At 32.8% G+C, this 11,361-nt stretch overlaps 1 protein-coding gene and 1 pseudogene across 1 annotated transcript; one reads left to right on the top strand and one right to left on the bottom strand.

Annotated features, from left to right (window-relative positions):
• The first annotated feature begins 895 nt into the window (after positions 1-895).
• On the top strand, positions 896-1,747 carry LOC145102846 (cysteine proteinase inhibitor 1 pseudogene; annotated as a pseudogene).
• Positions 1,748-2,369: 622 nt separating this feature from the next.
• SKIP5 (SKP1/ASK-interacting protein 5) lies at positions 2,370-8,433 on the bottom strand. The gene is made up of 5 exons (XM_079040325.1): positions 8,219-8,433; positions 4,371-4,515; positions 3,890-3,968; positions 3,055-3,113; positions 2,370-2,819 (listed from the first exon to the last, which is right to left on the bottom strand). The coding sequence occupies exons 1-5, from the start codon at positions 8,340-8,342 to the stop codon at positions 2,453-2,455; spliced, it is 774 nt and encodes a 257-aa protein (XP_078896451.1). The 5' UTR covers positions 8,343-8,433; the 3' UTR covers positions 2,370-2,452.
• Between the last annotated feature and the right edge of the window lie 2,928 nt (positions 8,434-11,361).

Below are 11,361 nucleotides of genomic sequence, written 5' to 3'. Positions count from 1 at the left end.
TCCGATTTCGACTTCAAACGCGACACCTATGTCTGATCGATTTCTCATTTTGATTTGATTTCCGAAAATCTGATTGGGAACCTGTGAGTACCAATTCTGAGTCCTTCAATGTCGACCGTGACTGCGAGTCAAGAACTCTGATTCCAATTTCATGAACAACGAAGAAATTCCGATTCCAACTGATTTCGTTTGCGAATCTGGGAAATTCCAGTTCCAAACTTTAACAAATCGATGAAATTGATGAATTTGGGTTGCGAATTTGTCTTGAACGGCGAACCTCCCACTACGAATATTGATGATTGATTAACACTGGATGACATTGATGATGATTTAGTTGAAGAAATCTGGATGATTGTTGAAGGTTGGAGGAGAAATTTTGAGGATGAACGAAGTCACGAACTGTTATCGAATTATAGTTACGTATTTGACATTGAAGATTATTAACATATTTACAAGTTTGCCACCGTGTCTTTTTATGCTTAGATTAAATGAGTGGCTGAGAATGATTCCTCCATTCTCAATCTTTTTTATTTTCTCAATTGAACCCACCTCTATATATATATATATATATATATATATATATATATATATATATATATATATATATATATATATATATATATATATATATATATAATGCGGTGTGGTACGGTTTGAACTACGATTTTGTAACTATAAACTGCAAACCGCACCACATAGTGCGGTTTACAAAAATTACAAACTGCAAACCAAACCGCGGACATTCAAAACCGCATTATGCGGTGCGGTGTGGGCGGTTTATTACACACCCCTACCTGGTGTAAATATAAACAAAAAAAAAAAAAACAATTATTGATTACAAATCAAAAACTGTACTTATTACATTTTTAAGTAAACCTAAACTAACTCATTTACGAAACACGTTTCCAAAACTACATCGAATCATGCCGTGGTGAATGCGTATGAAATATATTTTGATTGAGAAGAAGGAGAGCCCTATGAAATCCTCTTCTATTCCCCATTCCACAGGTAATTAATTGGTCCTTACAAAATGCACAATCTCTTGGTCTTCTTCCTTCTACCTTTTCTCTTCTGTAATTCCTCCGCCGCGTTAGGAGGAGCACCTCTCACCGGCGGTTGGAGGCCAATTCCCAATGTAACCGCGCCTACAGTCGTCGACATCGGGAAATTTGCGGTAGATGAGCACAACAAGAATGACCATACGTCTCTCAAGTTCGAAAAAGTGACGAAGGGAGAGAGCCAAGTGGTCGCCGGAATGAATTACAAATTGACAATCACGGCGGAGGACGGCAGCGTAAACAACAATTACGAGGCGGTTGTTTGGGTTAAGCCTTGGCAGAAATTCAGGCAACTTGTGTCCTTTAAGGGACCCGTTTGAGGAAAGAATTTAGTTTTTTTTTTTTCTTAATGGTTTCGCAATGTGCATTTTAGGTACTTTTTAAATGGCGATTTCGATCTTCTTAAACAAACTAAATAAACAGAAATCGAATGATGCATCAGGTCTGTATTTAATTTCATGATCTTTCTTTTGATCATGGTGATATTGGAAATTTAGAACCTACACCATGGTTGCAAATTGGAAGAGAAACGTGAAGACAACTGAAGCCATGAACAGGAAATTGATCTGTCTGACCTAATAATTCCAATAATATGACTTGAGACAACTACACAAAAAAAAATTTACATATGTGTATCTATGTTTGTTGTATATTTTACTGATAATAACACATCACATTATGTTTGTTCATGCACAATAGTAATGTACTTGTATATTTTACTGATAATAACACAGCACGTTAATACACTTATATTTTCTTCACATTACAATTCTTTACTCATAATAGTAATTGCAACCTACTTTTAAATTTTTCTTTCCTTATAATACATTGGACAAATTAAGTACAATGCTTATATTTGTAGCGAAATGCAAGTCCATTACTATTATATGTAAAAAAATAAGTACATGGATATTAACAAATATTGTACAAGAGACAAATGAAAATACTTACAATTCCTTGCTAACAACATACTTATATTTATTTACCTTATTACCTATAATATCAATACATGTTGCCATATCGCCAAATCAGCATCAAGATGGAAGTATGTTGCCATAAAACATATAATCATCCGTAAAGAAATGTAAATACATTGCTATTATGTGTAAAAAAAAAACAAAAGTAAATTGCACATATTTGTAGGAAGAGTCAAATACATTGCTATTCCCCACATTTTTAGGCTTGTATTAACATGATAATTAATAAGCATTCAATTCCATTTCCAACAAACCAACAATTAACAATCGTCTACATAAATAAATACTACAATGAAAAAAACGAAAAAAACATAAAACATAAAACACATAAATATAAATATAAATATGTAGCTATTAATTGTCATTCCACTAACGAAATTATTTTACAACATATGTCGGTATATAAATGATATATCACTATAATTGATGAACCACATTGAACCAGAAACACATAGAAGTGCGTGCATAAATGACACGGACTTGCTGCAACGCGAGTGTGCCGCTAGTCAAAACAGCTTTCGCACCGCCCATGATTCGAGTTTGGGAAACGGACACACTATCGCCGCCAGTTATCTTGGCGGCAGAAGGCGGTGGTGGTGGTGGTCCACAGCCGCCGCCGGCGGTGGTGATAATGGCATAGGAGAGATAGTCTAAAGGGTTGGACTCGCATTGGAGATTACAGTCTTCGATTATCAGTCTACCGCTTCTGTGAAGCAAACAGCAGCCGAGTTCTGCTTTTACGGTTAGGTTTGCCAATTTGCATGTTGATAGAAACTCCAAAGCGCTGTAAATAAATACAAGAAATAGCAATGTACTTTCATTTATCATATTCCTTTTTTTTTTGTTACATCTACTTAATTATAACATTATACTTTTCCATGTTTTTTTTTTTTTTTTTTTTTTTCATCTTTTTGCTTTACTGTTTAGGAATCATATTTTCAATTTAGTCTTGGAGATTAAAAAATTACCTTAAAATGAAATTTCGGCTAGAAAAGAAAAAAAAAATTAAATATACAAACCTGTCAGATCCTCGAGAGCATAGGAGTGTGGTATCATCAGGGAGGTCACCTCCTCCAATCTGAAGGATTGAATTATGGAAAAATGGTAATGTTTTATGGTGGAAAGATGGAAGGGGCAGATATAATACAAATACAAATCTATATCTATACATAAACAAAGGGTTAAAGAAAAGAAATATCAATGATCAATCCACTTCAAATTATTTGCTTACAGAATCCTACTTTCATTTCTTCCTATTACAACATTGTACTTTAAAATATCTACCCACTGATAGCAATGTTGTCTAAATACAAAGCAAATAGACAATTTTCTCTGCTAAATGTGAGTAGATTTTTCGGAGTACGATAAATAAAGTTCAACCATATATATGGTTGAACTTTCAAAGTACAATGACTTGCTAAGATTTATTTATTTATTTATTTATTTGTATAACGATGTGAAATAAATGAATGAAAGAAAGATGCTATACTAAAAATATAAATGAAAGAACGTTGTTATTTCTTGCATCTACCCCTATAAGATTTATAATGAGGTACATACGTCATAAGTACAAATAAATTAAAATAATTGAAAAGTGAAAGCCTATGTCTCTTTTAATTTGGAATACATGGATTTTATATGTATGAGATTCTCTGAAGTCATCAATCTTATATATGTATGTCTATATGTATATCAATTACCAACAGATCATATTTTTATAGAGATATGCTTCTATAAGAAAAAGGAAGCACGATGTCTAGAAGGTGGAAGCACAATGATAACAGATGTAGATATAAGATATTTGTGGAAAGAGGAAAGATTCCTAATGAAAGTTTGACAAATTACATAACATACCAAGCACAGTGGTTTTTTTATTTGAATATTTGAAGCAGAATGAAACCCTCCTGCTCCAATCAATATTGTGTCCCCTGGCCTGAGTGGTTATGACAAGTCTGGATTAATATTTATGAAATTAAAGCCCCTATTTGTTACAAGGGGCTGGGATCGATCTCTCATATGCACAAAAGACATGAATGCCCTCCATATCTTCATTATCAGAAATAGCCCTAGAAAGCTTGTTAAGTCCCATTAAGTTCCATTAAGTCCCATTAAGGTTGCTTTTGTTACGTGAGTCAAGACTAAGATTGGATTGGACAAGTTTTGTAGGGTTATTTTGGATGAGAGCATCCTCGTCTTTTGCACATAAGAGAAATCGAGAGCGAGTCTTTGTTTCACCATTTTGCTTGTGACAAAAAAATATCATTTTTGTCCAATTGACATCGGTCTGAGGTCCAGTTCAATGCATGTCAAACACAGTAATCAACAAATTACAAACCTTGCAGCAGAAACAGCTTCTTCGATGCTTGGAAATACGCCAGGTTCTTTTAACCCTTTGACCGCCCGGTCAACTCGCAACCAGAGGCCAGGATGACACGCCAAGAAAAGCCATCTGTGGCAAACGAGGGCTGTGTTATACCGATCTGCAAACTCAACAGCAATATGTGACACCATATGAAATCATATTTCTGCATATATTAAGCAAAAAATCTAACATTATATTTTAAGCCTACTTTTATTTACTTTCATTATATTTTTTTATTAAGGCATTGTACTTTGAAAAGTCTATTTGTAGCGTCACATTTTTCTTAATAGGATATTATATTATGTAATTATAGCAAGTGAGAATTGCTTTGTATTTAGATGACATTGCTATAATTGGGTGTGTTTTTGAAAGTACAAAGTTGTAACAGGAAGAAATGAAAGTAAGATGACATATAAACAAGTCAACGAAAGTATGTTGCTATGTTTGTCATTTAACACTATTAATTATTATACTTAGAGAGTGAACATCACACAGGTACTATTTTCAGTGTATATATATATATATATATATATATATATATATATATATATATATATATATATATATATTCTTGATTAATAAAGTTAAGGTCTAAAGCCTATATATGACTTGGTTGTACAATGGAAAAGCATAAACAACTGTTAAGAACAATTAGGAAATGGTTGTCATAGAAAAAATGCTAGAAGTTTTAATTATCAAGAAAATTAAAACCAAGCACACAAGTAACTTACAAATGTTTACATCATGTTGATTAAGGTGCTTACAATAGGTGTAACATTCTTATAGATGTACCATGTCTAAAGTCTATAGGACAAAGAATGTAATGCACATAATTCACCTTTAAATAACAGCCATGTTAATCATTTTTCTTCATCCCAAAACTAAAATCATTCTCAAATAATTAGTAGTAAGTTGAAGGTTTTAGAAGCATAAAAGTTCAAGCCAAAGCAAAGTGAACACTTATGTGATTTAATGGGATGCATACATGTTATATACTACTTTGTGATGTTTTATTGCTTAATGTTTTAAAAATATGTTTTAGTATGTTATCAAGATAGCATGAAAGTTTTATATATGTTAAGTTTGGCCATTTAAATTACCTATTGTATGGGGTATTGTATGAAGGGTCATCTTACAAACAGACCTTATAGGACAACCTTATATGGACCTCGAGTACCTGAGGTTAGCTAATCTCTCAACAGTTTTACCTACTTACATGTAGCTATGAGATCTCAAAGGAATATTTTTAAGCATGTTTCAAGAAAGGATGCATTGATTGTTATTTTTGCATTGAATGTATATGCTAAATAATCAAACCATAACTACTCACTAGGCTTAAAGCTTACGTATTCTTGTATGTATCTCAGGACACGAGTAAGAGACCATATGAAATAGTTTCTATTTTAAATGAATAAAACTGGGTGTAGTATAACATGTTAAAATAGTACTTTATGTTTTTCCGCTTGTCAAGTTTTCTTGTAATAAACATTTGATAAAATAATGATGTATTACTTAAAAGATATTCATTAAGGGCATAACAAAGTTAGATAACGATACCCGAAGGATAGGGGCGTCACACAAATCAACCGATGTCAATGGGACAAAATTGTGGGATGAGACTCCCTCTCGACATCGTCTGTACGAAAGACGTTAATGCCCTCCTTATTCACATCATCGAAAATAACCCTAAAAAGTTTGTCAAGTCATGTCTCGTGTAACAAACACAACGTAATTGCCACTTTGAAGAGGCATGTTAGTAATCTCTAGAGTTAATTGTTTTAAACACCTTAACACCGCATAATGCCATTTACTAAAAGCTAAGTTTTAGTTTGGAACTAAATATAACCAAATTGATACCAACTTGTGACGCCCCGCTCCTACGGGTACCATCACCTAACTTGTTATTGCCCCTTTATGAAAATCTTTAAAGTAATATATCTTTATTTCAAAGGTTTATTACAAGAAAACTTGATAAGCGGAAAAACATAAAATACTATTTTAACAACTTATGTTACACCCAAATTTTATTCTTTTAAAATAAAAACTACTCCTTTTGTCCTGAGATATATACAAGAATACATAAGCTTAAGCTTAGTGAGTAATTATAGTTTTGGTTATTTGGCATAAAATATTTAATGCAAGAACAATTAATGTATTCTTTCTTGTAACATGCTTGAAAACATTCCTTTGAGATCTGATAGCTATATGTAAGTAGGCCAAACTATTAAAAGGTTAGCTAACCTCGGGGTCCTTAGAAGGTTGTCCCATAAGGTCTGTTTGCAAGACGACCCTTCATTCTATACCCCGTACGATGGGTATTTAAATGGCCAACTTAACATGTATAAAACTTTTAATGCTATCTTGATAATATACTAAAACATATCTTTAAAACATTTAGAAACTAAGCATGACAAAATAGTATATAACAAATATAGCATGTACGAATCTCATTAAATCACATAAATACTCACTTTGCTTTAAGTTTGAACTTTTGTGCTTCCAAAATATTCAACTTACTACTAATTAATTGAGAGTAATTTTAATTTTGGAATGAAGAAAAATGCTTATTATGGCTGGTTATTTATAGGTGAATTATGTGCATTTCATCCCTTGTCCTCTAAGCTTTAGACATGGTACATTCATAAGAAGGTGACACATATTGTACTTGCTTTATCTTATCTCTTAAGAAGGTTACACATCATTTCCCTTAGCCTTAACTAGTCATCTTATAGCTTAACTAAAATCTGGACTGCTTGTACATCTACTTATAGAATCTAGTTATAGGTTTACTTAGACACCAAGCTATGGATTCTATGCTTAAATGACTTGTTCTTATGTTGTGAAATCTTGCAAGCACCTTAATAAACATGTTGTAAGATCTTGATAGCTTGTATGTCTATGTATAGGGTAACTTGGGAACTAATTTTTGGAATGCTATGCTTGGGTGACTTGTTCCAATGCTATAGAACTTATAAAAACCTTAATAAACATGATGCAAGCATTTGTAAGCTACTTGTGTGTTTGCTTACTTAGTTTTAAATTTTCTTATCTAAAAGACATGCATATTTTAATCAATATATTAACAAAAAAATATGTAGAGAATCGATTGGCTGGTGACACAAATTCTCTGGTCTCCACCTATATAGAGATTTATACTGATTTGAAAAGATTAACACGGACTTTAGTGTCTTTATGGAGTTAAGATACATTTCTTGGTCAGTACCATCAAACTTACTTATGTGCACAACATTTTTGATGTGGGTGTTAGGAATCATACACCAAATTCATGCTCAAATGATGTTGATAGTAGGAAAACGAACCCTTACCAATAATGAGTTTAGGTTTAAAGATCATTGGTTTATTATCGTTATCAAATATGTGTGTTAGTATTAACTATTAAGTGCCAAATCATTACAATGGAGAAGTAAGCATCAAAATTGCATGTTACACATACAAAAAACTCAAATTCTTCTTCCAAAAAAACTGAAAACTCTTGTTAAAAACTCCCACTTTACCAAGATGCACAACCATTAACAGAGATCTATAATATAAACTTACCATGACTAGCATAACAAAATCTTCTGCCAATTCCATACAACTAATTCAGGTTAAAACTCATTAATTATCGATATGACAAGTAAAAGTTGAAGAATGCGCGCTAAATTTGTCAATTAAGAAGTTGCAAAAGGGGAAATTGTTGCAACAGAAGCAGCAGATGGGTGAATTAACTAGTCGCGTAGGGAACAATTTGTTACTACAACAATAATGATGATAGATAATGAAAAATTAGGGTTTGTAACTTAATACAAAAGAAAGTGTACCTGGGATTGGAGATAAGAAGCTGAAGATATGCATCAAACAACCATCATCCAGATTGTTTACATGAGAAAAACGAGAAGATGAGTGCGTTGAGGAGCGGCTGCACTTTTGCTTGTTCTCGTCCATGTAAAATGGGGTATCCTCTCGGAGCGGTGGCGAAGAAGAAGCAACCACCGCCTTAAACAGTTTTCTTACGCCTGTAATATTTTAGTGTATAACTAAAAAATTTACAAATGATATCACTGTTTTTAATATTAGATTGATAACAATATAAGAAAATATTTACTTCAAATCGATAAAAAAAAATAGTTTAAAAATAAGGAAAACATAACTTCTATAATCTATTATATTGCTTTTAATATGTATTCTTCTTTTAATTACTTTAAAACAATATATTTATTAGTTTTTTTTGTAAATTTTACTATACTTTTTCTTATAATAATTTTATAAAATTACTATTACTAGATAAATGTAACCAAAATAAATTACTTGTATATACTAATTATTGTATTCAACAACCGTTTTATTAAATAAAATAAAATTATAATAAACCTTTGTAATGCCTATTTTGCGGGCTAGTTTATTTATTAATTTTAAGGAAATAAAAAAGAGCGCTTGGATAAGGAATTGACTTCAGGATGGGTGCCAACACGATAAGCCAGGACGCTTCCTCAAAAGGTTCGTGGCTCGTCGCCGCCACAATCCAAATGTAACGTTCGCGTTTCTAGGCTAAGCATTACTATGATGATGTAATAGTTAGGGTCAACAAATATAACTTATTTTGAAGTAATAAAAATGAATTATTTAAGTATTATGTGAATTTATAGGCTTTATACTTGTTTATAATGATATAATAAATTAAGAATGAAAATAAGTGTCCAAAAATAAAATGTTAGATAAACTCGATATCTATGAAGAAAGTTGTAGTGGTCGTGACAAGGATTCCGGAGATATAAAGAACGTCGAAATATGAGTTAAAACGAAGAAGTTATGACATCTAGAAGTTTTACGACTAAACCGACACGGCACCGCGTAACCTAAAAAGTGAGTTTTTTACAAATTACTTTTTAGCCTTAACAATCTAAACGAAAGTCGTAGTATACGTTAAACAGAGAGCATGCATAAAAAGAACGTTCAAATCTGACTTCGTATGAGGAAGTTATGAATTTTCTAAGATTTAGCACAACAGTGCACAATCCGGAATTCGAATTTTAGATTGATCGATTTTTAGCCGACACAACCTAAATAAGAATTGAAGATCTCATTAATATGAACTCAACGATAAAAAGACAGTCTAAAACAGAGTCCGTATGTAGAAGATGTGAATTTTACACGGTCGTTTAACAATGCAATATTCTCATACTATTAAATTGAAAATCAGTTAAGAATTAGCCAATGGAGTCAAAAGAAAAGTTGTAGATCTTGTCAATACCTACGTGTGAATATAAAGAACGTAAAAAACGAAGCTCGTATGCGAAAGTTATGATCTTTTTAAAATTGGTTGTTTTATCTGCGTCCAGCGCCACGTGTCAGCACCAGGCGAAGCCTTGGTGCCCACGCAAGTCCACGATGTGAATTTAAGTGTCACGATGTGAATCGGCTCCAGACAGCCTATAAATAGAGGCGTAGATAACCCCCAAAACTCACACCAAAACCATTCTTTTTCTCAAATTACCCCTAAAACCTCTCTTCCATTCCCCAGTACTTCCTAAGTGCTAAAGGCGAGTCCCGGAGCGCCCGAAGGCTCCAAGAAAAAGAGTTTTTCGGCTTGAAACTCTGCCCCCGTAGAGCCCGATTTTCAAGCAAACCTCCCTGTTTCGTCGAAGCGAAGCGCTGTCCAAGTTGGAATCACCACCTTATCAAGTGAGTGCATAATTACTTTCATCTTACACATAGATATGAAGTATTTTTTTTTATAAATTACGTGTTATGTGCGCATACTATTTGTTTACTTGAGATCCATGCTGGATGAAAGATCTAAACTTCTTTCTTTCAGATTTGAACTTTTTCTTTCAGATCTAAACTTTTTCTTTCAGATCTAAACTTCTTCCTTCATTTCTAAACTTTTTCTTTTCAGATCTAAACTTTTCTCTTCAGATCTAAAGTGTATATGTATATATTTTATACTTTGAGATCTATGTTGGGTGAAAGATTTAAACTTCATTTTTTTTCAGATCTGAACTGTATATGTATTTTATATCTACAAATATGTTGGGTAAAACATGGGTAGATGAAATATTTGGTGTGTGATAAAATGATGAGAAGTCTCGATGTTGACGATGATCCAATCATCTAGTGGAGTATGGATGGCGACCACAGACTTTTCTAAGAAGTCCAACGGAACGCTAGCAGGCTCGCAACATGTAGGTTTTTGTGAACGATGTGTTCACCGGTGTACTCCACCCCCTGGTTGCCTTACGAACATTTAACGTTAAGGAAGCCCCTTAGCAGTAGTGTTCATTCCAATGAAATTCCATAGGATAGGTCCCTTATAATAGATGTTCTAGGGACGTAAAGTGAGGATAACGGGAACGGGTAATCGAGTTGAATGATTTGATGATAATAATAAACTTATTTATTGTGGGTTTAAAACCATATGTGCTCACCAGGCTCCCAAGCCTGACCCACTCAATTTCTTTGTTTCATAGGTAGTGACACAAGAGCATAGTTGGATGATTTGATGAGAGATTATGGATTATAGGCCAATAGATATAAATAAATGTTATAAAGCCTATGTTGTACTGTTTATGCTTTTGATTTGTATTAACAATGACATCCTGAGGTTTTAATATAATGAAATAAATTTCTTCGGAAATGCTTCGATAAATCTTTATCATATTTTATTTTGGGAACAAATTCCGCAACATTTTTCTTTAAAAGTATACTCCGATTTTCAAATAAAGCATAAACAAATCGGTCTTTTCTAGCCGTGAAAAAAGGGGATGTCACAGTTGGTATCAGGGCATTAGTTTAAGCGAACTAGAAAGTTGTAGGATTTATAGACTTAAACATAGAATGCTAAGAGATGATCGTGAGATGAGTGTCTACCATATTTTAGACACAAGCACTAGTTTATTTTAGGAAAGATATCTAAAATGCTTTTATGTGTTAAATGCTTTATGTTTTCCTTATATGTTATTATTTG

The sequence above is a fragment of the Lactuca serriola genome, chromosome 1, assembly GCF_051521515.1.
Source record: "Lactuca serriola cultivar US96UC23 chromosome 1, Lser_US96UC23_V15, whole genome shotgun sequence".
Taxonomy (NCBI): Eukaryota; Viridiplantae; Streptophyta; class Magnoliopsida; order Asterales; family Asteraceae; genus Lactuca; species Lactuca serriola.
This window is presented reverse-complemented; position numbering and strand designations above follow the sequence as displayed.

What these genes read in the sequence shown, in the direction of transcription:
- SKIP5 (XM_079040325.1), bottom strand. Translation starts at nt 8,342, where the DNA reads ATGGACGAGAACAAGCAAAAGTGCAGCCGCTCCTCAACGCACTCATCT. An exon ending in GAAGCTGTTTCTGCTGCAAG is followed by an intron (nt 3,969 to 4,370) that starts GTTTGTAATTTG and finishes ATAACCACTCAG; the next exon opens with GCCAGGGGACACAATATTGA. An exon ending in TGCTCTCGAGGATCTGACAG is followed by an intron (nt 2,820 to 3,054) that starts GTTTGTATATTT and finishes ATTTATTTACAG; the next exon opens with CGCTTTGGAGTTTCTATCAA.